The sequence below is a fragment of the Ochotona curzoniae genome, unplaced genomic scaffold (genome assembly GCF_017591425.1).
Source record: "Ochotona curzoniae isolate NIBS_2020 unplaced genomic scaffold, NIBS_Ocur_1.0 contig_3520, whole genome shotgun sequence".
In the NCBI taxonomy this organism is placed as follows: domain Eukaryota; kingdom Metazoa; phylum Chordata; class Mammalia; order Lagomorpha; family Ochotonidae; genus Ochotona; species Ochotona curzoniae.
Genome location: NW_024465894.1, coordinates 13,734,264 through 13,761,950, shown reverse-complemented (window position 1 = coordinate 13,761,950; position 27,687 = coordinate 13,734,264). Strand labels below are relative to the sequence as shown.

Here is a 27,687-nt window from a genome sequence, read left to right as displayed (position 1 = left end):
ATCAAAATAAACTTAGTTTAGTTCCATTTTTCTCCATGAGTTTTCAGAAACATATATAAAAGTATATAGTTTTCATATAAAACTATAAGAGCATCTTCAGATTTTCCTATTGCCTCAAACTCCATATGTTGTAGTCTTGGGCAGCTAGTTCAAGGTCATGAGCTTGAAAGCCACACCTCTCCCACCTTTCTCCTACCTTCTACTACCTGTGACAGTTCACCCACCATCACCTGGAACCTGGGAAGAGGTGGTATAGCGTTGCTGTGTAATCACTTCCCTTACAAGCCCTTATAAAAGTCCACCATAGGGAGGGTCTCTCTCGGTTGTGGGCTTCCGTCACTCTGGTACTCTTCTTCTTGGCCTCCCCAGGACCTGCCTGCTTTCTGGCTTCCCATGGACACACTCTGAGGACAGGTAGCCCCTGAACACGGTCCCTGTATGTTTGTATTCCTCACCCACTATTCATTTCTTAAGCAAGTCAGTGAAGATGGGAATGCTAAGATGCTTTGCATTTCTGACTTGTGTACTTTCCAGAGTTCCAGGAGAGGTGAGGCCTAACAGTAATGGAATGCGGACGAGAAGCCAGGAATAGGTAAATGTTTACAGCTTTCTAAGTGTGTCCAGGTTGTCCACTGTGTGTCTCTTAGGATGATTTCTATTGCTGGGGAAGCTGGATCATAGATTGTCATGGTAATGAATATTTGTTTCTCCCAGGGTTTCAATTCAGGCTGGATTGCCACATGGACTTGCTATTTGCTAATTTCTAGTAGACACTGCCATCACCAAGTTTGGTTAGTAAATATTCGTTAGTACATCCTAGACTTGTCTGGAATGATCTCCTGCACCACGTAACAAATGAAGTCTTCAAAACTCAAAACTCTAAATCTGATTATAACTCTTCATCTCTAAAAAACAAAACAAAACAAAACATTGCTTTACAGACCATATGTCTGCCATTTTGAAACTGGGTTTGAAGTTGGTAACAAACACTTAAAGGATCGCTATCATGTTCTTTCCGTTTCAGTTGATGTAAACATTTATGTAATTAAAGGTTTAAAAAGTCATCTCTTCAGGGAGGCCTTCCTTGACCACAGTGGCTAAGGTTATAACTATTCCCATTATTTATTTTTATCACAGCATCCAATTCCCTTCATGAAACTTAACTGAATATTTTTTCATAGGTTCCCTAGCTTATTTCTTTGCTAGAATATAGTTTCCACAAAGAATAAAAGCTGCTTGCCTAATTCCCTGCAGACTCTCTAGAGCAGTGGCTAGAACGCAAAAGGTGCTTAAACATCTTTGTTGCCTGAAAGGATGGACACATCAGTGAGGTGATGGGCAGGGCAGGTGCACACGTGGGGCCAGAACTCACAAAGCACATTTATCACAGCATCTTCCCCAGAGGGAAGGTACAATGCAGGAACAGAAGGGCGAGTCAACTTCAACTCCTGGAGTCTTCAGAGTAAACTAAGTTTGTGTGTAATGGTTTCTCCAACTAGGTAAGGAAAATAAAGTAACTCACAACTGTCATCAGCCATCCCTTTCTTTGAATCAAATCTCCTGAAATTGCCCCACATGTAAAACACGATGAGAGACATAATAGCCAAAAGCAGATTTATTATTATAGTTTAGTCTCAAAAAAATAGAAATTAAAAAAAAAAAAAAAGAAATGATCCAGTGGTTATGAGGAATCTAAGAAAACCTGGCCCAGTAATGCCAACTTGGAGGTAAAGGGCTGACTGGGGCAGCTGAGAAGGGGTACCTTCCGCTTGGCTGGCTTCTTCTCCCTGGCCTGCTCCTGGTCTCCGGGTGAGGAGAAGGTGCCTGGCCCTGTGGGCGGTTCCCACGGCCCCGAACTGATTGTCTTTTTCTGAAATCTTGATTTACTTCGTTTGAGAGAGTAGAATTCCTTCATCAAGTCTTCCACTTCCCACTGCTCTTCCTTCAGCCTCCGACAACAGTGAAGGGCGGCTGGGTCGATAGGGTGAGCTTCCGTGTTGAAGATGTAGCCGCCAGCGCCCAGGATGCACTCCCCATAGGGCGTTATCACCGCATCGAAGGTGGAGCCATTGTTGTGGATGAAGTTGGTCGGGTCAAACAGAAGGTAGAGGTACTTCACAGTCTCCGCCAGGAAGAAAGACTCCATGCGGTTGTCAAGCTTGTGGTCTCGCAGATCTTTGATCTGCCACATGGGAGGAGGCAAAGTCAGAACAGCAGCATATGTGTCGCTGGTAACCATCACGGTTCTCCCCCATTCGAATTCCTGGGTGCCACACTAAGCAGCAATTCACTTTTTCACATTTTTCCAAGCCGCCAGTGCCTTTCACCTGAACCATCAAACAGCTTGTAACTGGGCTGCTATCATCCTTACAATACTGTATACTGAAGTCATAAAATCTTGAAATAGGCACTTGGCCTAAGGCCAGGATGCCTCTTGGGACACCTGCCACCCTTTCTAGAGTACCTGGGCTTAAGTCTCAGCTCCATTTCCGGTTCTAGTTTTCTGCCAATGTGCACCTCAGTAGGGGTGAGGGCAATTAGTCATGGCTCAAGTACTTTGGTCCCTGTCATCCATGCGGGAGACCAGACTGGAGGGCTGCTCACTGTAGTACTGGGGAGTGAATCAACAGATGAGGGATCTCTTTCTCTCCACCTCTCAAATAAATGAACAATTTTAAAAGATTTATTTTTATTTGAAGGTAAAGTTACATAAGGAGAGTGAGAGAGAGAAAGGAAAGAGACTTTCCATCTGCTGAATCACTCCCCAGATGGCTGCAATGGCCAGAGTGGGGCCAGGCTAGAGCCAGGAGCCAGAGGTTTCATCCATGGCTCCAACACGGGTGACCAGTACTCAGACCATCTTCTGATGCTTTCCCTTGTGCATTAGTAGGGATCTCGACTGGAAGCGGAACAGCCAGGGCTCAAATCAGCACTCTATGGGATAATAGCATCACAGGCAGTGTCTTAACCCACTGTGTGAAAATGCCAGCCCCAATAAGTAAACATTTTAAAAAGTAAGTCTTGGTCTGCAGCTAATGAAGAGCCCTTATTTCATGGGCACCTGGTGTGCAATGGCTGCAAACAGCATCCTCCTTGGTAGAGTATGCAATCCGTTGCTTTGTATGGGTTGTCCTAAGGTTCCTCGGAGATAATACTTTAAAGCGGCCATTCCTGCCGCTGACCTCGTGTTGTTCCTCATCTAAACTGCTGACAGCTGCAGAACAATGAACATGTGGTTGAGACCCAATGAAGGGCCAACCTCAAGTTCCCTGGTCACCAGAAGATCCACATCTCAAAAAAGTGGGGCTTTACTAAATTCAATGCAGATGAACCTGAAGACATGGTGGCTCATCCCTGATGGCTGTGGGGTCAAACACATCCCCAACGGCGGTCCCTTGGACAAGTCGCAAGTCCTCCACTTGTTTGGCCTCTGCAGTTCTACGCTCCTTAATCTGATCAATAATAAACCCTGACTGCTTAAGTCTTGGGGCTGGCATTGTGATGTAAGTGGGTAAAGCTGCTGCCTGTATCACCAGCATCCCATGGAAGGCATCAGTTTAGATCTCATACCTAGATTGCTCCACTTCCAGTTCAGCTTGCTACCAACCATCTGGGAAGGCACTGGAAGATCATTTGAGGAACTGGCCCCTGCACCCACGCGTGAGCCCTGGATGAAGCTTCTGGCTCCTGTCTTCATTCTGGCCCAGCCCTCGGCTAGACGCCAAAAGATCTCAATCTCTTTCTTTCTCTCTCTATCTCTCCTCCCTGCCTCAAGTAAATAAATATTTAAAAAGAATGAAGTCTTACTCATCACTTTCCTCCTCAGAACCCTCTGTGGACACCCCATTTTGGGCCGACTGGATACCAAAGTCTTTCTCACGGCCTCTGCAGTCTTTGATGATGATTCTTGCTCCTCCTGACCTCATCTCTTAGCGCTCTAATCCTGCTCTGGCGGCTCCAGCTGTGCAGCCTTTCCAATCTGGGAGTGAGCAAACACTCCCTCAGCTCAGCTGCTTTGATCTGCTCTGTCAACATGAGCACTCCTTTGTGAGAAATCCTCAGAATCCACACCTCTGCCCCCTTCAGGTCTCTGGTTCAAACAGCATCTCATCACTAAGGTCCCCCCGATCTTCTTCCATACATGACAATCCTCTAGCCCGCTTCATCCTGGCCTTCTGAAGGCAAATGCAGACCTAATCTTTTCGTGATGGCATCGAGGTGAAGGTGTCACCCGTGACGCCTGCATTCCCAGGTCAGAGTGTCTGAAGTTCAAGTCCTGGCTCTGACTTGAGCATCCTGCTAATGTATATATATACACTGGGGGAGGGACAGCAGGCGATGGCTCAAGTATTGGACACCTGTCTTTGGCCTGGCCAAGGTCTGACTGTTGTGGGCAATCAGGAATGAACCAGCAGATGGAAGATCTCTCTCACTTTGTATGTTTCTCTGTCTTTCAAATACACTAAAATAAATGCATACTCATTTCCTGAGGCAATTGCTCACCACGCCCCCCCCCAACACAACTGCAGGGTTTTAGCATTTGTAAATGACTCAAAAGTGGTCTTACTCAGAAAATTTCTTTCTTCTTTTTTTTTTTTTTTAGATTTGTTTCTGTTGATTCACTCCCCAAGCAGCTGCAATGGCAAGAGCTGAACTGATCCGAAGCCAGGAGCTTCTTCTAGGTCTCCTACGTGGATGCAGGGCCCCAAGGCGTTGGGCCATCCTTGACTGCTTTCCCAAGGCACAAACAGGGAGCAGGATGGGAAGTAGGGCCATCGGAATTATAACCAGCGCCCATATGGGATCCCAGTGCACGCAAGGCAAGAACTTTAGCCGCTGGGCTACCGTGCTGGGCCCATACTCAGAAAATTTCAACTGGCTTACAGGCATACATGAGAAAGATTATTTGCTGCAAACACTTATGTTAGCTTCTCAGAACTAGCAATGCATATAAACAAAACCAATTCTCAGTGGACATCTATTTTACACAAAAATTTTGACTCAAATAGGGACTTGACATGCCAAAATTTATTATTTCCTTGCTCTGACAAAGGTCAGATGCCTGTTCCCGCCCTGGACCTCTAAAGGGCTGTGCTTTGATGGGAGTAAGTCTAGCATTCCCAAGAAGGCCTGGCAGTTTTTTAGTGTATCAGTAAATGACTGGTTGCTTATTTATTTGATGTATTTGAAAGGCAAAACAACACGGAGAGACCTACACAGAGAGTCCATTTGCTGCCTCACTTCCCCCAGATGCCTGCAACAGCCCCAGATGGTGCCAGAGCTGCAGGAGCCAGGAACTCAGCCTGGGGCTCCATTACCTGCTATCTCCCAGAGAGCTCATACACTGTAGAGACACTGGAGTTGCAAGCAGGGCTAGGACCTGAACCCAGGCATTGCAGTTGTGGGAAGCAGGGGTCCTGAGCAGCACTTTAGTGGCCAGGGCCAACACCGGCCCTGTGAGCATTTATATTTCAGTTGTGTGGATCCTACAAGGGTGGAAGATGACTCTCTTCTTTGATTCAATCTATTTTCCACAGAGCAGCCAGAGTAATCTTATTCTGGTCCAGCCATACTGGTTTTCCTCCTGCCTCTCAGATACACATTAATACTTTTCCTACCAAACTGTAAGTTCCATGGGAACAAGGAATTGGTCCTTCTTCGATACTAGAACCCTTGGGCACATGACAGTGACAGTAGCAGGGAGTGACAGTAACAGGACTATTTTATTAAGGAGTCCAGGTTTAAATAACATCAGGTTTTATAAGACTTTCCACAAAACTTTCCCCAAAACTCACATACTTGCAAAGTAGCCTATTCAGACAAAGAGCCTCTGATGCAGGGGGAATGCCAAAGGCATGGGGTCAACACCCAAGGAATAATTCTGGCTCCACCTCCACTAGCTATGTGGCCCTTATCAAGGCAATTAGCCTCTTTGTTCCTTAGTCTCCCTATCTGTTTTATAAGAACACAATATCTAACTCTGAGATCCTCTCCATGGCTAAAATGCCAGAACTCCCAAAATCCCACCCTTACGGAAGCTCTGGCTGCTGAGAAAGATACCTTCCCACTATGTGGTCTGTGGAAAACACTTACTGTGGCAAACCCGCACTCCACTTTGCTGATTTTTTCAATGGATTCCACAGCGTCTCTTCCAAGTTCTAAAAGGATGGGATCTCCTGTGGCACGGTAGAGGTACATGGCGCTTTCAATGAGTTCTGCAAAAGCCGAAAAAACCTTCCTCACAAACCATGGCTGAGCAGGATGGCCTGGGGTCCATTTGGGAGTCCCCTCTATAACCTTACCTTTGGCCCCCCAGTTAGGAAGAACTCACCCCAATGTCAAGTTTTCAGAGCCCAGTATACCAAAAGCCTGAAGTGCAACTGAGACCAGCATGGAGGCTGACTGTGGACTCCCCCCAAGGGGAGATAAGGGCAACAGACTCAGAGATAAAAAAGCTGGCAGAGGCTACCACCTGCCCAGTATGTACTCTTCCTCTCTCCTACAGTAACAGTCCCAAACTTGGCCAAGCATATGGATGCTAGATGGGATTAAGGTCTCCATGATCTCATAAACCCGGAAGGGGATCAACAATTTCCAGTAGGAAAACCAACCAGAGCCACTGGAGGGCTCAGATGGAAAAAATATATACATACACACACACACACACACACACACACACACCCTCGGGAGCACTCTCAAGGCTAGTGCTTCTTTGTGGGGATATGAGTGGAAGCTCAGGGTTACAGGAGTTGGAGATGCTGCTCACCTGGCCGCAGTGGGTAGCCCTCTCGCTTTTCCACCGTGTATCCCTGAGGAATGTTGTAGAACTCTGGGAGACCCCCAAATTGCTTCCATACAGTGTAGTAGTTGAGGAAGGTCCTCATGGCATTGTCAATGTCCCCAATGAGGCTCTGTGGGAGACAAGGGGCTGTCAAGGCAGGCAGGCATCAGACACATGACCTCAGGCCAGGGAGACAATGCAAGGCCTCTGGAGCCAAAAAACCCCTTGTGTAAAACGCAAAATATCATAGCTCTCTCTCACACCACTGAGGGAAACAGAGGAGGAATACTAATCCCTAGACCTTCATAGTCAGTGTTCGCCGCCCACAGTTATTGAATTCAGCCAGTGTGGAATTGTAGGTGCAAGGCTGGGTGGTGAGGATTTACTCTTAACAACAGTAGTGTTAAAAGGTCATTAGGGATAAATAGTACATAACCACCGTACTTGACTTCTGTAATCACTGCTTGGCTTTGCTGCAAAAAGAACAGGACTGATACCATGATAGGCCCAAGGTCAGAGAGTAGGCTGAAGTTTCACTTCACTCCAAAGTTTCATTTTCCTCAGAGTGACAGAGTGGGCAGTGGGGAACAGCATTGGGAATTGGGCCAATCATGGGCATCCACAGGTCCACACGTGATGTGGTTAAGGTAAGAAACCACTTGCTGGAGATGTGTTGTATGTGACTAGGAGAGAACAAAAACAGTCTGCAAGAGACAAGCGGGGTCCTTGTCAAGACTCCACTGTGATGGAAGAGACATGGACCCTAGCTCGAGCTAGCAATTAAGTTTCTTTGTTTTTGCATTGTTGCATGTGAAACTTGTCTGTCCATGGCTTGGGGATCTTTTGGACCTAACACCAGCTGCCTCAAAATTTGAAGAACAAAGGAAAATTTGCTGGTGTTAAGTCTCATTCCCATCCCATATCCACAACACATAATCATTTATTAGTTTCTCATATAATCTTTCAGAGTTTCTTCAAGTAAACATAAAAAGGGAGCATATATTACATTCTCTATAGTATAAATAGAGATACTATACATTGCTCTGCACTTTCCTTTATTCATTTAACTACACATGTAAATTTTTGCCATGCAAGTGGTTCAAGTTCCTTCCTCCTATTTTTACACTTGCATAGTATTCTATTTCTTGGACCCAAATTTAGCCAGTTTCCTATTCATAGTTGTTTGGCTTGGCTCCAGTCTTCTGCTATTTGTAGTAACAATTGACAGTGCAACAAATACCCTTGGTACATATGTCATTTTGAGCATATGCAAAGTGGATCTGAAAGATAAACTTCCAGAATTGGGACTTCTGGGTCAGAGGATATGTGCATGTGAAACTTTAATAACCACTGTAATAAATTATTAACATGAGCTCATAGGGAAGCATCTGACCTCGACATCTCCACTGGGTGTCTCATGGACTAGAACAAATTTTGCCAAGCCTCAGGCAAAATTCTTGTTTCTTTCACTTTCCCACATGGTTGCGCCATACTCTGACCACTGGTCCTTCTGAAGCCTGGTGGTCATTCCTGGCTCCTCCCTTCCTCCTTACCACCTATTAGTTCCATCAGCTATGTCTACTAATGTCATCTTTAAGACATTAAGAATTTTAATCTACAGAGCTACCATTTTGGTCACAGGCATCTCCCAGCGGAAGGACCTCAAAGGCTACCTGGTTGGTCCCTTTTTCCAACTCTACTTCATCGTATCCACCAGATTTCTCAGGCCGGCCATAGGCACAGCATTAAGCCAAGGTACCTTGTGGAGTCAAGTCACTGCTGATCTTTGCCTGACTACACTTTCTCCTGCCCTGGACTGTGGCCACTACCGCTGTTGTTGCTGATACGCATTCAACCATTTCCTGCCCCAGGGCAGGGTTTTGCTTCTCTCTAGAACATCACACTCCATCCCTGGATGCCTCACTTCCAATTCAGCTCCCTACTAATGTGCCTGGAAAAGCAGTAGAGGATGGCAAGAGGCTGGGCTTTCTGTGGAGACCTGAACAAGCTCCTGGTTCCTGGCCTCAGATCTGCCCAATCCTGGCTGTTATAGCCATTTGGGGCCAGTAGGTAGAAGATCCCCCCTCTCTCTCTCCCTCGCTCTCTCTTCCTCTCCTTTTCTCTGTAACTCTGACTTTCAACTAAATAAAAATAAACATTTTAAAAGAAAAACTAAAAATATGCAAAGGTTTTTCAAAATCTTCTTAAGCAGTAACACTTGAAGTTCTTAGGAGAGCTGGACTAATATTTAATATTATGAACCAGTAGCCTCTGAACTAAAAATACATAAAGGAAAGACTGCCATCTATTTTTTCAGAGGAGCAGAAAGACAAATATTGTGGTTCTTTTTCATATACTGAAGTTTACAAAAAGTCAATGTGAGCCAAGAAGAGTCACTACTAAAGCCTAAGAAGGGTGAGGGGCAAGAGGACCCAGGAAGTTGGAGAATGAGTGGAGAATGGGGACCCAAACACAGTCAGAAGTGAAGAGTTCTTGTGTCCCCTATACACGGCTCAAAGAGCTCACAATGATGTGTGGCAGTCAGTGTAAAGAACTGCAGGAGGGCCCAGCACAATGGCTCAGTGGCAATCCTCACCACGCAAGCACTGGGATTCCATATGGGTGCCAGTTTGTATCCTGGCTGTTCTACTTCCCATCAAACTCCCTGCTTATGACTTGGGAAAGCAGCAGAAGATGGCTCAGAGCATTGGAACTCTGCACCTGCATGGGAGTCCCGGAGGAAGCTCCTGGTTCCTGGTTTCGGCTCAGCTCTGCTGTTGTAGCCATTTGGGGAGTGAACCAATGGATAGAAGATTTTTCTGTCTTTCCATCTCTGCATAAACCTGGTCTGCCTTTCCAATAAAGAATGAATCGTAAAAAAAAGAAAAACTGGAGGGGAAGAGCTAGGAAGCTGCAGACAGATGGAAGGGTAGGAAAGTGGAGACACTGATTGCTAGTTCGTCAGTTTACAACTGGGACACATGAACATGTGTGTATATATTGAAATATTACATCAAGCCCCAGACACATGCAAAAATGTTAAGAAATAGGAAGGTTTAAGAAATAGGAATTAGGGCCCGGCGCAATAGCATAGTGGTTAAAGTCCTCGCCTGGCATGTCAAGATCCACATGGGTGCCAGTTCTAATCTAGTAGATGGTTCCCTGCCATCTACTACATACTTCAAATAAGATGAAGCAGCTCAATTAAACTGTTTCAGCATATGAAGTATTTTGGTACCTTGAGCTCTAAGACCCATCCTTCCAGTCACAGGTTTATCTGACCATGTCTGAGAATGTGACCCCCCCAGAGCAGGCACAGAAGCCAGAGCTGCTCTCTGGCTCCTCCCAGGCTCACTGTCAGGGAGCAGAGTGGACAGACATGCCCGGGGCACCTCTTGTCCAGCCTGAGAAGACTCTGCTTACCCCACTGCAAATGGATCAATACCACCCACAGTACACATGGCTTGATGTCCCCCCTGGAAGATTCTAACAGAACGATAAGCCTGTTTAATTCACTCTAGATATCTCTTCTACAGAAACAGTGCTAAGCCAAGAAAGAATCTTATTTGAAGTATACAACAGAATGAGTTCCTTGGTCAATCCCACAGAAAAAATGGCCAGATGACCAAGTCCTTTGATCATTCCTACCTGCAGACCAGGCCAGTAGGCCTCCAGGGACTGGAAAACAGGCATGGAAACTGTTCCCTTGTACATCTGTACCCACAGGTACCAGTCATCGAAGCGAGTATAATTCCGAATGGCTTTGTTGTACTCTACAGGGGAGAGGAGATAACAGGCATGTGAGTGATTAGGGCTTTGACAACAAAGGTATGGATGGACTCTTGCAAAAGATCCCTCTGACAGCCTGGACGCAGAGTGGGATTAGGTTGCAAGGAGGTAAGCTGACTTGAAAGGGGCTTGGGTTCTGTCGTCAAACTTCTGGCTCCAGCTTCATCGCCTGCCGGCTGTGAGCTTGGGCAAGTTTTCACTCCCAACCTCAACGAAATGAGGAAAATAACAGCACAATTCATGGCACTTTCAGTAATTTTTTTAATGAAACAAATATTCGCTGAACACCTACTATATACCAAACAACTAGGAGGTAGTAAACCAAAGTCCAGCCCTTCATGGAACTTACGTGCCAGTGGGAACATGACCTTACACCTCTTCCCCAGACAGTAAATCTGTACAGGCTAGAATTCTGCTCAATGTACAATTCCCAACCCCAGGACAGAGCCTAATAATCGCACATTGTAAATATTACCAGAATGAAAAAAGCACCAAATAGACACACAAATAAGATAATCTCAAGCAGCATCACAGTCAATCAAATAGCTCCTGTTCAGTGTCTGGCACAGTGCTTGGCACATCAATGGCACTTAGCAATTCTGCTCAGTGAGTGAACAGTAGCTACTCTAATGATGACGGGGTGTTCAGTAACTCCTTAAAATCCCTGTTATTGGTGTCCGAGGGTCTGGAAGTTAGGCCATGTTTATTCAACAGGCATCAACGTATCATCTGCCTCACACAAAGGATTAGGGGAAATACACAGATGAATAGGGCATGGGTTCAGTACCCACCTGTGATGGCTGTTAATTGTGGATGACAACCAATCATAGGAAAGATGCTTCTATGCCAAGAAAGGATCAATTATATGATCAAGGGAACATATAAGCTGGGCTTCAAAGAGGAAGGGAATCTGGACACATAATGTCAGGAAGAAAGGTATTCTGGGTAAATAAACAACTGCAATGGTCAGGCATGTTCAGATACAGCACCATTCAGCTGTACCCTGGGCATCAAATGGATAGTGCTGAGTCTACAGTGGGTCTGAATGCAGATTCAGGTAGTGTGAATTGATCCTGTGGATGCTTGGGAACAATGTGAAATTTATAAATAGGCCAGAAGTCAACAGGGGAAAATCTTGAGGAAAGCCCCTTAGCCTGTCCTTTTTTACCTAGGAACATGGCCATGAGCTTCTGGTCCTGAAGCAAGATGGCTCCTTTTACCAGGTATTCAAAGTAGGAGTCCACACCAGCCCCGATGCCCGCATCCTGGGCCACCCACTTGCCAGTGAGCACATCAATGTGGTTGCCAACCTAAAAGAAAAACAATTAGTTTCAGGGAGGGTCCATCCCTCTGATTGCCCAACGAGGTATGAGAGGCATGTTGGAGGTCCTTGGGGTCCCTCGGCGAAGCACAGGTGATGGGAAAAGAGGGGTGAGCTTGATCATAGCCAGCCTTTTTGCACATGTGGATACACATTTTCAAAGACTTGATGAAAAATATGGGGCATGACACAATGGCTCAGTGACTAAATCCTCATTTTGCAAGCACTGGTATCCCAAAATGACACTGGTTGGGGTCCTGGCTGCTCCACTTCCCATCCAGTTCTCTGCCTGTGGCCAGGGGAAACAGCAGAAGATGCCCAAAGCCTCAGGACCCTGTACCCATGTGGAAGACCTGGAAGAAGCTCCTGGCTCCTGGCTTTGGATCAGCTCAGCTTCCGCCACTTGCAGAGTAAACCAGCAGATGGAAGATCTGTCTCTCCTTCTCTCTGTAAAATTTGCCTTTCAAATAAATCTTTAAAAAAAAGATCAATGGCACCATGGTATAGCAAGTAAAGCAGCTGCCTATGGCACTGGCATTTCATATGAGCACCAGTTTCAGTACTGGTTACAGTACTTTCAGCTACTGGATCGTCTGTCTAGATAGGCAGGAAAGAATGGTCCAAGTTCTTGGGCCCATTAGCCCACATGATATACCAGGAAGAAGCTCTGGGCTTTGAACAGGCCATTGCAACCATTTAGGAATGGAAGACCTCTCTCTCTCACTCACTCTCTCTCTCACCCTCTCACTCTCTATCTGACTCTGTCTTTCAAGTAAATAAATAAATCTTAAAAAAGAAAGTTGGTCCCAGTGCAATGGCTCAGGGGCTAAATCATTGCCTTGTACGAGCCAGGATTCCATATAGGCACTAGTTTGTATCCCAGCAGCCCTGCTTCCCATTCAGAAACCTGCTTGTGCCCTGGGAAAGCAGTAGAGGACGGCCCAATGCCTTGGGACCCTGCACCCATGTAGGACAGTTGGAAGAAGCTCTGGTCGTTGCAGCCACTTGGGGAGTGAACCAGAGGATGGAAGATCTTTTTCTCTGTTATTTCATTCTCTGTAAATATACTTTTCCAACAAAACAAAAAACAAACAAACAAAGGTGAATGATCTGACTGCTTATACTCTGCCAAGAAAATAAGCTATTCCCACCATCTGCTTGACTTTTCTGCACCTGGCATGTGATACTGGTGTCTAAAGCCATCAATCAGATTGACTAATTTTTTAAAGATTCATATTATTTTTATTTGAAAGGCAGATTTATAGAGAAGGAGACAGAAAGAAAGGTCTTTCATCAGCTGGTCCACTACCCAAATGGCCACAACACCTAGAGCAGAGCCAGTCTGAAGCCAGGTGTCAGGAGCTCCACCTAGGTCTTACAAATGGGTATCGGGGCCCAAGCTACTGTTTCCTGCTCTTCCCAGGACATTAGAAGGGAGCTGGATTGGAAGTGGAGCAGCCAGGTTTGGAACCAGTGACCCTTGGGATACTGGCATCACAGGTAGAAGCTTAACCTGTTAAACCTTGGCGCCAGTCCCAAGAGTAGTTATTTCCAAGGGAAAACTTAGATAGCTGAGGGACAGGGGAAAGAGCACTGCTACCAGGGTCACAGGGTGTCTTTGTATCCTCTGACTCCTGAACCATATGGCTGTAAAGGTTTTTAAATATAAAATTTTAGGGGCCTAGCAAAATAGCTAAAACCTTGACTAACAGGATCCCATATGGGTACCAGCTCTAATTCCTGCTGCTCCACTTCCCATTCAGCTCCCTGTTTGTAGCCTGGGAAAGCAGTCAAGGATAGCCCAAAGATTTGGGACTTCATCTGCATGGGAAACCTTGAGGAAGTTCCTGGCTCCTGGCTTTGGATCGGCTCAGCTCCACCTAGGGAGTGAACCAGCAGACGGAAGATCTTTCTCTCTGTCTCTCCTTCTCTCTGAATATTTGCCTTTCCAATAAATAAATAAATAAATATCTACATGTGTGTGTATGTGTATAAATTTCGAAGAATTTCAATGAAGACATGTGCTTTCATTAAACTTGCCCAGAAGCAGATGACTTCACAGGGTACACACATAAACGGCAAACTGTGCCAGTAGTTCGGGTTCTCCAAGGAGCGGAGACTCAGGAAGGAGGAAGCAGAAGCAGCAGTGGTAGAAGGTGACTTCTTCAAAACACTGATGGGAAGGGGCTTGTGAGCTCCCTGGAATGAAAATGTGAGTGGGGCGGGGTGCCTGGTACCATGGCTCAATGGCTACAATCTCAACTTGCATGCAACATGGTCCCATATGGGTGCAAGTTTGTGTTCCAGCCGCTCTACCTCACACAAAGCTCCCTACTTGTGGCCTGGAAAAGCAGTCAAGGAAGGCCTAAAGCCTTGAGATCCTGTGCCTGCATGGGAGACCTGGAAGAAGCTCCTGGCTCCTGGCTTAGGATTGGCTTAGCTCCAGCCACTGTGACCACTTAGGGAGTTAACCAGCAGACAGAATATTTTTCTCTCTGTCTCTCCTTTTCTCTGTATATCTGCCTTTCTAATAATAATAAAATAAGTCATAAAAAAAAGAAAGCATGAACATGCACATTTCCTCCTCCAGACCGACAATTCAGTCCTGTTCTGGGACTCGGTAGAGACATGGGCCATGGGGTGATCTCACTCAAGGGGTGGGGAGCTAGAATGTTTTACCCACAAACCCCCAATGGTATCATACACTGGCATCAGTCCGCATGAGTCCTGGATTTCCAACCATACTCAAGGAAGCCCCTGAGGCAGAGTCCCTGACGATGGCTGCGAGTGTGCCTGGGGCCACATGACACGCTGGGTGTGTGGCTCACTCACACAGTCATCGTAGGTCTGTGGAGTGGCCCCTCCTGAGGGGATTTTCAAGGATCCCTTATACAAGCTTCACTTTGCAAGCTGACTTTCCATAAAACGTGCCTGGGCCCGAATCCCTGACAAACACAGTCTACATCATATTGAATCAGCAGAGTATTGCCACCTCTGAAGTAACTGAGGACCAGAGAGGCTGAGTAACCTGCCCAGGGTCACAGTTTTGACGTAGTAAGGCCAGGGCTTGAGCTGGCTTCTGACTAAATCCAGCGTTATTTCCTGGATAGCTCTGGCTCAGTTACTGCTGAGGAGCTCTCTCTGATTGCCAAGCTCATCTGGCCCAAAGTGCATTATCATTTCATGGTCACATCAGAAGGCAAGAGGAAGTTTGGGGAGCAAATCACTTTGGGAAATGTTGAATTTGTCAAAATTAAAGGTTTCATACTCTGGAATTTTATAACCTTTACTCTCACATTCATTATGACTCTTCAAGAAGAAAAGCGGGGGGAAGAGGTAGGTGCTATGGCAGCCTTGGCATCCCATACGGGGACCAGTTTGAGTCTCAGCTGCTCCACTGCTGATCCAGCTTCCTGCTCATGTGCCTGGGAAAGTAGCAGAAGATGGCCCAAATGTTTGGATCCTTGTACTCACATGGAAGACCCATGAGAAGCTCCTGGCTCCAGGCTTTGGTCTGGCCCAGTTCTGGCCATTGCAGCCACTTGGATAGTGAACCAAATGTAATCTTGCCTTTCAAATAAAAATAAATAAATATATATATATATAAAAAAGGATGTATGTGTGTGGGGGATATTCCATGCTGTCACCAAACTCAATTGGCCTGGAGTCACATTTTCATGGAACAGCCATTCAACATCTCTCAGAACTGGTGTTCTAAGAAATGTAGCTTCACAAACAAAGACACTAAACATAGGGTTCCATGACACTCTAAGGTCACTGAATGAGTCAGGGGACAAAATTCAGAGAATCCCAAGTGGCCAAACCTTCACACAGTCCCTGTTCCCAGACTCTCCCCAGTTCTGTGCTGAACTCAGATCTGGGCTTGGCATAATTCCCTCTATCCTGAGCCCAAATCCCAGATCACTTGTGTGGCCAATCCACATTCCTTTTTTTTTTTTATTATTACAAAGTCAGATATACAGAGAGGAGAAGAGATAGAGAGGAAGTGGAGCTGCCAGGATTAGAACCGGTGACCATATGGGATCCCGGTGCATTCAAGGCAAGGACCTTAGCCACACTGCCGGGCCCCCATCCACATTTCTTTTGGTTCAGTCGAGATATGAACTTGGCTCCCACAGTCAGAGGGCCAAGGACCACCCTACCAGGCCAATATCCGACCGACTCTCCCAGAGGCGCATCAGGGCTGCTCTGGCCACATCTTCAAACACAGGGTCACCAGTGAGGCTGCTCAGGGTGGCAAATTCCACAATGAAGGTCCCGATGCCTGCCGTACACGTGACTGGGGTCTCTCCTGGGTTCACCCCGTGAAGCAGATTCACCGTTCCATAAGGCATGCCAGTGGGAGTCTGAAAGGCTGAATAATCAGAATATGATGACCTTGGTCAGGAGCAGCGAGGAAGTGCTGGTTTGGACATGAGCCCACACCCAACACCCTGGCCAGCATTTCCGACTTTCTCTCCTGGGCTATCTGCTAGAGTCTGAGACAGAGAAAGCTCACCACCACAACTGAAGGGTTCCAAGAGAAGTCATCAAACCCTGCCACCCATGACTGCCATGTAGCGAGAGTCCTGTCTAGAGCAGAAAACTGTAGTGAGGGGGCAGAGAGAGGGCTGTCCAGGGCATGTCACACACCACGTATGCTCATTTCGGCTCAAGCAGCGGAGTTTCATTGTTTTTCATTATGTCTTCCAATGGCAGGCAGGCAGCTAATTGTGAAGCAGGCAGGGTTTACACCTTACAGCACAGGAGGACACGTAGCACACCACCACCACCACCAACAGCAACAAAAAGCCTTCTCAGAAACCATCATTGACTTTTTAAAAGAAACAGCTGAATGAAATAGATCTTGCTGACCCTCAATGGTCAAAGAGAGTTCAGTTTAAAACCCTGGTTTTATAAACAAATAGTTTAGGGACCAAGCTATTTTTTTTAAAAAAAGAAAACAACAGAAAGATTCATCGGTACACTACATCCCACAAGGACAGGTGGAGAAAACTGTGCTTATAAAAAAGGGCAGCTGTAGCCAAGGCCACAGAGGAGAGACCCCTGCCCTCCGCCCACAGCCCATGCCAGCCAGTGCTCTGCCCTTCCCATTCAATGCAAGACTTGAGCCAGAGGCAGAGATTTCCTCCCCAGGCCAAGAGGTCAAAGAATCCTAGGGCAATCTGTGCGTCACCAAACCATAAACAAAACAGTCAAAACTTCCAAGAAATATGAGGCCCAGAACTACTTCTGCTCTAGACAAGACTCTCACTACGTGGCAGTCATGGGTGGCAAGTAAGGAAAATGCGAGTTGCAATTCAAAAGAGCTCCAAGGACTATTCTAGGGAAAGTCAATTTGTATGAAAGAGGAGTGGAGTGACAGACTCCTATCTTCTGGCCTGGCTCCATCATGATTCAGTATGTACTTATCAATATTCAGAATGTATCATTATTTTTAATGAAGGAACACTAGGCAGAGTTTCCTCTGGGATGACTCTCACAGGGACATGATGCTTGCAAGGCATTACTTGGGCCGCGCACCCTGGCTGGGACCCCAACACAGCTCACTTGCTCTCCTCAAGCTTTCCCTAGAGAGATGGGCGAGCACTGTCTAGAAGGGCTGAGCGAGTGAGATGGACAAGCAGCTAGTGGGAGAACCCTGTGACGTGTCTGGGTGTGAAGGGCCCCTTGGGCCTCCACCACACCCTGAACGGAACACAGTGTTCAAATGCTGCTGCTGTTGAAGCCAGTGTGACTGTCCCACTAGACAAAAACACAGTGGCTTTGGTTGCAGTCCTAGACACAGGTTAGCCACAAAACTAACCTCTTCCTCATGTCAGTAATCCTTTCAAGACTCAATTCAACCTGCCCAAACAAAACAAAATGTGGCAGGGACACAGGGACTACAATCTCCATCTGACAGATGGAGAAGTGGTACCATGGAGACAAAGGGAGGTTTGGTCATGGAGCTGGTGTGTGGAGCCGAGTCTAGAACTCCAGGGATTCTAATGCTGAGACCCAGGCTCTTTGCTGCTGTCTAGTGAGTGAACCTGGCAGAGGGAGAGACACAGCTTCCTTAGAAACAAGGTCTCCGCTGGGGAGGTGAACGGCTTGTGTTGTCACTCACATACTTAAATTCCTCAGTTCTCTGACCAGGTCTTGTTTGCAGTTTCCTATCAATCTGGGTCCTAGGGAGGATTCAGCGTTGGCTCAAATAATGATATCCCTGCCGCCCACAGGGGAAACCTGGACTGAGTACCCAGCTCCTGGCTTCAGCAGTCCCCACTACTGTGAACATTTTGGGGAGTAAATAAACCAGCAGCTGGGGGTTCTTTCTCTCTGCATCTCTCAAATGAATTTTTCAAAAATTAAAATAAGGAAAGCAATGACTATCTCCTCACCAGGCTGTCCTCAGTAATGGGGTTAGTTATGTGATCACATAATCCATCCTGGACCAGGGCCTGCAAACCCTCACCATGCTCTGATTCCCCTGATTTCCCTGATTGGTGTTAGGGAGTAGCAGAAGAACCATCGGGAGATCATTCAGCACTGTCTCCCTCATCCTAAGAAGGGAGGTGGGATCTAACGGACATCATCTCCCCCTTCCCAGCCCACCCCGCTGCACCCCTGCGTGGTTCTTACCTGGAAGCAGTTTGCGAGCAGCCTCCTCGGCCATCCTCAGGAGAGGTCCAGAACAGGGCCATCCGGCTTCCACTTCCACTCCAGCCTTCTTTGACAGCAGGTGAGCAGACAGGAGTCCTCCAACCACTGCAGGGGACACAGGAATCCTGTGTCACAGCCCCCTCTACACAGAGTAACCGAAACACACCACAGGGGTGGCCCACTGGGAAGGGGCTGGGACCAGCGAGGGAAAAAACAGCCGCTCCATCCATCACAGTGCTACATGTCAGGTTTTCTTCTCTCAGTAGGTCACAAGGACAAGAGCTAGCGTTTCTTTTTTTTTTTTTAAGTCCCTATTATGTGTCATTCACTAATATACTAAGTATTCCTGTACCTTCATCAGATGAAGATACTGAGGGTTCAGAGAGCTAGTGTGGCTTACCCTGGGTCACTCCTGTTAGTAGCCAGTAATTCCAAAGCCCACACTCTCACTTTGTGACTCTGTCACCTTCGTTCTATCAATTGATCCACTTCAACTTAGGATGCAATATTTAGGATTTACAAAAAGAGACACACATTCCGCATCTAGAACTATGGTAAAACAGATCTCCCAAAGGACTCTCGTAAGTGAACACAACAAGTGCTGCTGAGCTGCCTGCTCCTAGTGGGAGCACAGGGAGAGAACAGAGAGCCACTACCTGCCCAAAGAGGGAAGTCTGGGTTTGTTTTTTTTTTAAGTGTGTGTAGAGGGGTGCTGAGAGAACCATGTAATCTGTATACAGATGGATTTATTTCTCCTAGTACAAAGCAAAATACACACCTCACATCTTGGGGTCAAAGGAAAGAAAGGAAAAACACAGCTCCCCCAATCAGTAGTAACCACAACCTGTTACTCACTATTTTTTTGTAGTCAGAAGTCACACAAACTGGAGAAACTGCAAAAACACACACTTGTATCACTGCAGTGAGTTCTGGCAGCTGGTGCTTTCCATCACACAGCAGAAAGAGAAAAAATACCTGGAACAACTCACATTCAGTCTAGGCCTCAAAGAACCTCAGACAGTTTGGTGGGAGATTTTTGGGTTGGTTGGTTGGTTGTTTTTGTTTTTATGTGATAATAACTAAAATTTTAAAATCACAAAAAATACAAGGAAACAGAATGTTATGAATAAGAGCCAGTAAAACAGCAGTAGAATAAGATTTACTACCATTTCAGGTACTGAAGTACCAAAACCAGAATAGAAAAGAATTGTATGCAATATACTTATAGAAATAAGGGAGGGTTTGAAGTGATGGCTCAGGGGCTAATTCCTCTTCTTAAAAGTGCCAGGATCCCATATAGGTGCCTAGCTGCTCTTCTTCCCATCCAGCTCCCTGCTCGTGGCCAGGGAAAGCAGTCAAGGACGTCCCAAAGCCTTGGGACCCTGAACCTGCATGGGGGACCAGGGAGAAGTTCCTGGCTTCAGATCAGCTTGGCTCTGGCCATTGTAGGCACTTGCGCAGTGATCCAGCAGATGAACGATCTTTCTTTCACTCTGTCTCTCCTTCTCTCTGTAAATCTGCCGCCCCAATAAAAATTAATAAATCAATCTTGAAAAAATAAAAGAGGTCAAGATAGATACATAAGTAGCAAGAAATTATAAAACTGATCAAGCATCCTTATATCAGAACCACCAACTTCTAAAAGTTAAAAAAATTATATATTTTAAATTACATGGATAGTTTTAATAACAGATAATTGAAGGGAGAATCCTTGGACCTGAATACAGATCCCCCCAAAAAATCTATCCAAAAACATAACATGAAGAGACAAAATATTTCTCAAAAGAAAAAACCACAAAAGAAAGTTGGAGAAGACAGAAAGTGGAACATATATGATGCTGGGCTTCTAAACACAGGAGAGGGAGAAAATGGAGGAGAAGCAGATGGAGAGGAAATAGCAACTCCCTCAAACGACGGAACAAAGACAATTCCCAGACCCAAGAAATCTAAGTAAAGAAAGGACTCCACGTTTATATGCCTTGAAGAAACACTGCAGAACACGAAAGGAAAAAAAGAACTCAAATGCAGCCAGAGTCAGTGGGACTAAGGCGAGGAGGAAGACATCAAATCATTACACTGTTTACTCATAGGTTTGAAAATTTTTGTAATACAACTTCTTAGAAGGAACAACCAAGTGGATGGATTATCTACAAGAAAAATAACCATTCAATTGACAGATTATTTCTTTGCAACAAGAAACTAGAAGACATTGGAAATAGTTTTTCAATATACCAGAAGAAAATAACTATCAATCTATATCCAAATCCTCCCAAAATTCTCGCCAGGGCCAGACAGCAAGACAGAGACATTCTCATACAAACAAAAGCTGGGATAGCTGGCCAAGAACACACCCTCACCAGGCACACGCTGAAGAAAGTAGCTCTGTGAGAAAGCTAAGGCTCACAGCTGTCAAGGTCTGAGGCACAAGAAGCTACTACAGTAAAACAAACAAACAAACAAATTAAAAAAAACAGTAACAGCAGGGCCTGACACGGTGGCCTAACAAATTGTCAGAATGGTCAAATAAAAGACGATACAGTATTTACAAAAGATATTGAAAATGAAAGGGTAGAAAAAGATAAATTGGGCAGATGTCAATCCAAAGAAACTGGTGTAATTATGTCCACAGCTGAAACTGACGCATTAGGACACAAACTGGCCCAAGAAGTTGTGAGTCATGGCCACAAACACAGTTCAAACCAAGTCTGATTCCTAAACCAGGACTTCATACTGTGCTGCCATTCCACTCTCTGCTATTTATTAAACTTTTAGGTGTCAAGGATGAGCAACGTGAATTTCACTGCAAAAAAAAAAAAAAACACCAAAAATGAAGGGGCCAACCCTACTCGGCCACCCAGGGGTCACATCTGTTAAACCAGGGTCTAATGATTCCCTGTAATTACGGACTGTGGTAGTATTGCAACAACAGTTGGAAATCTGAAAAACACTGCTTCTAGGACCCAACCCAAAGATCCCAGTTCATTAAGTTGAGGGTGGATCCTTGACATCCGAGCATTTTAAAAGGCCCTAAGTGATTTTTTGGGACAGCCAAGTTTGGCAACTAATACCCTGGATAAGCCTATTGAACTGCTAGTCACAGAGGACTAGTTACAATATCTAACCATCTAAATTCAATAAAATTAAAAGGAAGGAAAAATTCACTTCTTCAGTTGTAGTGGGCACAGACGTCCAATTAAGAGCTCATGCGATTGGAGTGGTCACGATATTAAAAAACACAGATGTCACTGCCCCTCAAGACAGAAAATTCTATTGAGCAGACAGGCATTAGGTTTTGTTTTTTGTTTGGTTTTGGCTCATAGTTACAAGCCTAGCATCAAATATATGTCAAATACAAGAGTAGCTTTAGCATTCTTTCTTCCCAGTCTCTGCTCTATTTCCTGTCTGAAACCAAAGGGAAATCTCAAGAAACCCCTCACTCCCCACCCCCACCCCACACCCTGCCACAGAGAGAATGCCCTGTCAGTCAGGAGGTCCCATGCCAGGTAGGGTAGATCATTAGGAGCCTCTTCACCCCCTCTTTCTTGGCACAGTGGCTCCTCCACACCACGTTTTCTTCGAGGCCCTCGGAGGAACCCTCACCTCGAATGTTGGTTTCAAAGACGGAGGCGTTCACATCGATGTCAAAGTCCACATTGTCCTGGAGCACTTCAACCACTCTTTGGAATTCTGAGACATTCCCTAAAATCTGCAAGCAAACAGACACTTGGCAGTGAACCTCTCTGTGGGGGCTAGACTCAGGAGTTTGGGATCCTGTCCTGGTGTGGCCCTCACTTATTCAACTGCAGACTTCCAGTTTCTGTCCTAGGACTAGAGATATGGGGAAGAAAGCACTGAGGACCAGAATTCACCTAGAATTCAAGATGCTGGCTTAGCCAATAACTAGGTATCAATTCAAGAGGCTCTATGCATCCATATAAATGGATCCAACCCCCCCCAAAAAAGATGGAGACTACAAAAGTTTCAGTTTGATATTTGCAGTGGGTGCCATATTCTTGTCATATTTAGCCTTGTGGAAAATATTACAGGTCAGTGGGCATTAGATTGCCTCACTAACTTCTTTAACCCATGACATTCCAGAAGTTAGAAATCTAGATACTTCTGGAGTTGGTGCTGTGGAGTAATAGGTTAAGACTCTACTATAATGCCAGCACCCCATAAACATTCTGGCTGCTCCACTTCCAATCCAGCTCCCTGCTAATGAAAGCACTGAGAAAGCAGTGAAGCCCACATACTTAGACTTCTGTATCTATCCGGAAGATCAGGATAAAGCTCCTGACTTCAGCCTGGTCTAGCCTTAGCCATTACATTCATTCGGGGAGTGAGCCAACAGATGGAAGATCTCTTTTATCTCTCTCTCTCCCTCTATCTCTAATTCTAATTTCCATTTTCCTAATAGTAAGGGATAAATACAGCTGGCACAGCTTTTACTATTCCTCTATCTTTCTGCTAGGAAAGCAGATTGGCTTTTTGACATTGTAGCAGCTTTGTTAGGCCACAGGGTACTACACATGTGAATGAAATCCAACTAATATGATGCTATAGTGGGAGATACAAAGAACTTAGGTCTCTGAGACCACAGTTGAGTGGTTGATGCAATGCTAGAAAATACCTCCAGATTTTTACTTAAGAAAAAAAATGTTCTTGGTTTAACCATCAGCCAAACACAATCTCAATAATTTTTCTTCTGAAAATAACACCACAATTTTCCCTTGGAAACACCCTTATCCCACTGTCACTCCTGTTATCTGAGGGAAGTCGACTTCACCTCCCCAGCTACGCAATGGCACTTGACCTAGACTGGTCAGAAGCTCTGGAATTAATGGAAAAGGGGTGGTTCTTTCTCTACTAAGGCGATTAAATGAGTGGAATATCAGAAGAGTTCCCACTGGATACCCTGTGGGCTGTGGAAAGCCTGAGATACAGCCAGCAAAGAAGGCAGAGATAAAGAGATGGAAAACAAGACTTGGGATGACATCATTTGCCAGTTGAGTTTAAGATCAGTCTATTTGGATTTTGCAGTTATCTGACTGAGTACATTTCCATTTTATCCAAATCTATATGAATTGGGTCTCCAGGCCCTTGCAACCAACACATCCTGACTCAGTATCTTTGGTGTGTACACAACCCCTCCTTCTGTCCACGTCTTGCACCATTCACCTAACCATCTTTAATAAAGCTGTACAGGCCACTTCCCCATTTCCTGCCTTCAGACAGGAAACCACTCTGGGGTGTTATCCCTTTACAAATCCAACTTAGTGTAGATTGTCTAAATGTCCCTTTATTTCAGGAAGCCTTTGGTTTCTCCTTTAACCTCTTCTTCCTTTAGAGGAGCACAAGAATTTCATTCACACAACTCTTAGGACATCCATTTACTTCCACGCTGAGGACAGCTCTGTATAGGCAGAAGCCTCACTCATTCCTTTGGGGTGCCAAGCACAGCTCACGAGGCAATTACTCAAAAAATGTTTGGTCAATGACTATGTGGTTATTTCTTTACACTACAGTTAATGATCACAAAAGAAAAATCTCACCATTTCCTTGGGAAATTTTAGTGACTTTCCATCACTCTCAGATTAAAGATCAAAATCTTGCCCTTTAGAGCACATACAACATTTATATCCTCTGGCCTCTGTCACTCTAACTTCACTTGATGGCTTCCTTTTCTTTCTCCATACCCCAGGCACGCCAGTCTTCCTTCAGCTCACCACCCCTACCACATGGGCTTTGCACAGGCTGTACAAATCACTTAGAACTCTTTCCTCTTCCACTCTCCTGGTTGATGCCTGTTTCTCTTTCAGATCCCCATTCACAAGTCATCTTACAACTTCGGGGAAGTCCTCCAGACCTCCTCAGCCCAGATCAGATTCTTTCATGACAACCACTCAGAGATGTGTGTCCCTTTCCTACACAGCACTCATCTTAATTTGCAATAAAAAAAAATGTTCTGAAGTTATGCTTTGATTTGTTGTTTCCCTCACTAACATCGTAAACTCCAGGCAAGCAGAGACAACCTCTATTTAAACTCAGGATGATAACCCCAGGGTCTAGCGCTGTGCTTCCTACACATCTGGTCCTCAATAACTACTGGATGCACAAATACAAATTAGCAATAAGCAAGAGAAAGAAACACAGACTAAATTGTGTCTACATGGTGATCAGCCCAAAACACACTAACAATATAAGAGAACTTAAAAAAAAAAAAAATCCATGGAAATGCAACTAAAAGCTATGTTCACTTGAGTGCAAAAAAAATGTTTGAGATTCATACATAGCTTTTCATAATACACATTTTCCACAAAAAAATTTTAAAGACCTGTCATACATGAGAAGGAGAACAGATGACATAGAACTAGAGTTAACGAAAAGGTGGAAAACTGTTAAAAGCTCTCTCATGGCATTTTTAAAGATGATGTTCTGGGCAAGCACTGTGGCATAGTGAGTCAAAGCCATTGCCTGCAATTACAGACACCTACCACAATTCTCAGCACAAAACAGGTACCCATTCATGTCTCCTAAATGCCAGAGCCCGAGGAAGTTGGATTTCATTGTTTTCCTTTTGTCAGCTGGGCTAAAGGCAGAGGAATTCACATCTTGCACAGTCAGGCTATCAAAAGAGGAAAGCCATGGATAGAGCAATTGAGGAAACGCAATAGATTACTTACCAGCAAGGTGTCCAGAGCGTCAATGAGAGTCAGAGAGAAACTGTAGAACAGAAATGCCAACTTCTTAGTAAGAGAATGAAACACCAGATGTTATGGCTTTCCCTAGCTCATACCCCACCCAAAACTAAAATGAGGTACACTCACACCTCCACCCAGCCTACTTGGGTAGTTGTAGGGGCGAAGTGACAGCACAAATCGCCAGGGTTTCTGACCTACTCACTACACCTGAGTGGTGAGGTGGCTGGGCCGATAATGACCCACACCACCTCCGTTCTCTGATATTCTTTTCTGCCATGGGGAGGCAACATAAGATTGTAGGAAAGAGCATAGGGTTTTGGGTTTTTTAGCAATCCCTCATTTAGGAATGAATCCTACTCTGCACAGTTGTTATCAGAGAACTCAGGGCAGCGTTCGTGGGAACAACAAAATGCTGGAAAGAAGCTAACTGGCAGTCAGGTGAAGAGGAATGAATCTGTAATACAAACGGTGCCAAAACCAGGATGCTATCAAAAAGATTGTTAGCACGAGTTCCACATGCGGGAACTTACTCATGAAAATGGCAAGGGACAGAATCGGTAGCAGAGTCTCTTTCCATCTGTATTTCAGAGACATACAGGTTAGTACTTGTGAGGGCCGGTAGTAGTGAAGGGATGAATTTTCAAAAGACACAAAGGCAATTTTTAGGGTGACAGAAGTGTTCTGTATTTTGACTATGATGATGGCTCCTACACACTTACAGTGAGCATATTTGATTAAACGTAAATGATGCCTTCCAAAAATTAACTTTAAAATGAAACATACATATGCACTTGGAAAAGAGTATAAACATATTTCTGGCAGTAAAGTTAACAGTGATTACAGTTCTGGGAAGGCATGAAAAATATTTATTGTGATTTATTTTGTACTGCTTAAATTTGCCACTTGTTTGTAGTTATTTTTTTTTTTTCCAACTTAAACATGAGAACTGGTACAAATTCTGAATGTAACTTCTCCAGTCCTTCATGCAGGTGGGAATGATATCATGGACATACATTTCTGAAAGCAGGGATAATGGGACCGAATGTGTACAGGAGCAAAATGAGATGACAGTAGATGCTCAGCCCAAGGGCAGTATTGCTGCACAGCCATGTCAGAGGGCAGGTGTGAGTCCTAGCTCTTCTGTGTCCAATCCAGCTGCCTGCTAATGTGCCTGGAAGACAGCAGAAGATGAACTAAATATGGGAGTCCCTTTCCTGCTGTGTGCGACACCCAAATGGAGTTTCTGACTCCTAATCTCAGACCAGGCTGTCGGAGTCATTTGGAGAGTGAACTAGCAGACGGAAGGTCTCTTTCAAATAAATAAACCTAAAATAATAATAAAATGCTCCCACTAATACAATGATTCTTCACTGAGCAAGGCACAAGACAGAGAATTCCACTTCTCACAGGTTTTATTCTGTGGAAATGAGAGCGACAAGACCAGTAGACAAGTGAAAATGACAGCGGAGGAGAGAGATTGAAAAGTGCTGTAGAGTAAACGAAAGCAGGTCTCTGGGGACAGTGACCTGTGGCCGTGTAGGTAACGGAGCCAAGACATGGGCGGGGTGTGCTTCAGTCCAGGGGCACACTCACTGCATCACCCCTCTACACCTGCCTGCCCACCCGTGAAACGAAGGGGCTGGGTTTTCTGGCCCACGAAGTCCTTTCTGTGACTCTCAGATCGTGTCCCAGTCCTCTCCCACCCACACCTGGTGCTTGTTCCTGAGGGGTCTGAGCAGAGGCAGGGCCCTGCCCGCTGCGTGGGGAATGGAGGAAAAAGCAGCGTCCAGCACTTGTGGGGAACTAGGAAGCCATACCAGCCAGGGTCGATGCTCCCGCCTAGGGCCACAGCTCCCACCCCGGCCGCCTCCTGCCCTTCCACGGGCACTACCTGCCCCAGGTGTCATGCCCGTCACAGGTGAGAGGTCGCAGCTCATCGTAGGGAAAGGCGTTCTCCAGGTAGCTGTCGTAGGCGTGGTAGAACATGGCCTTGACTCGCTCCCTGGTGAGGGAGGGCAGGACGACAAATAAGGCAAGGGGCCAGAACAACGGAACCAAGTAAGGGAGTCATGGGGATGGGGGGGTTTCCAGGTGGCAGTCAGCAGCTGCCTTCCTCCGGGGTCCAGTGGGGAACCCGTGGCAGTCGCAGTGAGGGTCCCGCTATGGCAGCTGAGGGGACGGGACCCGGGTCCGCGCTTCCCACACCCGGACGACGGAAGAGCTGGCAGCCTGACCCTTTTCACCTGTAATGGGCAGGGTCGGGCGCGGTGCCGTCGGGACCTGGCGCACCATGGTGCAGGGGCGGCAGCACGCACAGGAGCCCGAACGGAAGGAGCAGCCGGAAAGGCATAGAGTCCTGTCAGCGCCGCTGCCGCCGCAGCAGGCATCGCCACCCGCTCATCCTGGGAGCCGCCGCTGGCTCTTCCGGG

General features: G+C 45.8%; 1 protein-coding gene and 1 pseudogene across 2 annotated transcripts; one reads left to right on the top strand and one right to left on the bottom strand.

The window, feature by feature from the left end:
• Nucleotides 1-1,596: 1,596 nt before the first annotated feature.
• Nucleotides 1,597-27,687, bottom strand: EDEM2 (ER degradation enhancing alpha-mannosidase like protein 2). 2 transcript variants are annotated; one of them, XM_040981588.1, is made up of 11 exons: nt 27,502-27,686; nt 27,150-27,260; nt 25,241-25,280; nt 22,158-22,263; nt 18,537-18,662; nt 16,055-16,266; nt 11,739-11,880; nt 10,430-10,554; nt 6,767-6,911; nt 6,094-6,215; nt 1,597-2,182 (listed from the first exon to the last, which is right to left on the bottom strand). In XM_040981588.1, exons 1-11 carry the CDS (start codon nt 27,606-27,608, stop codon nt 1,682-1,684), a joined length of 1,737 nt encoding a protein of 578 aa, XP_040837522.1. In that variant the 5' UTR covers nt 27,609-27,686; the 3' UTR covers nt 1,597-1,681. The 2 variants fall into 2 exon arrangements, with proteins under 2 accessions (XP_040837522.1, XP_040837523.1); XM_040981589.1 differs by lacking the exon at nt 27,150-27,260 and having other exon boundaries at nt 27,502-27,687.
• On the top strand, nt 3,027-3,154 carry LOC121157544 (annotated as a pseudogene).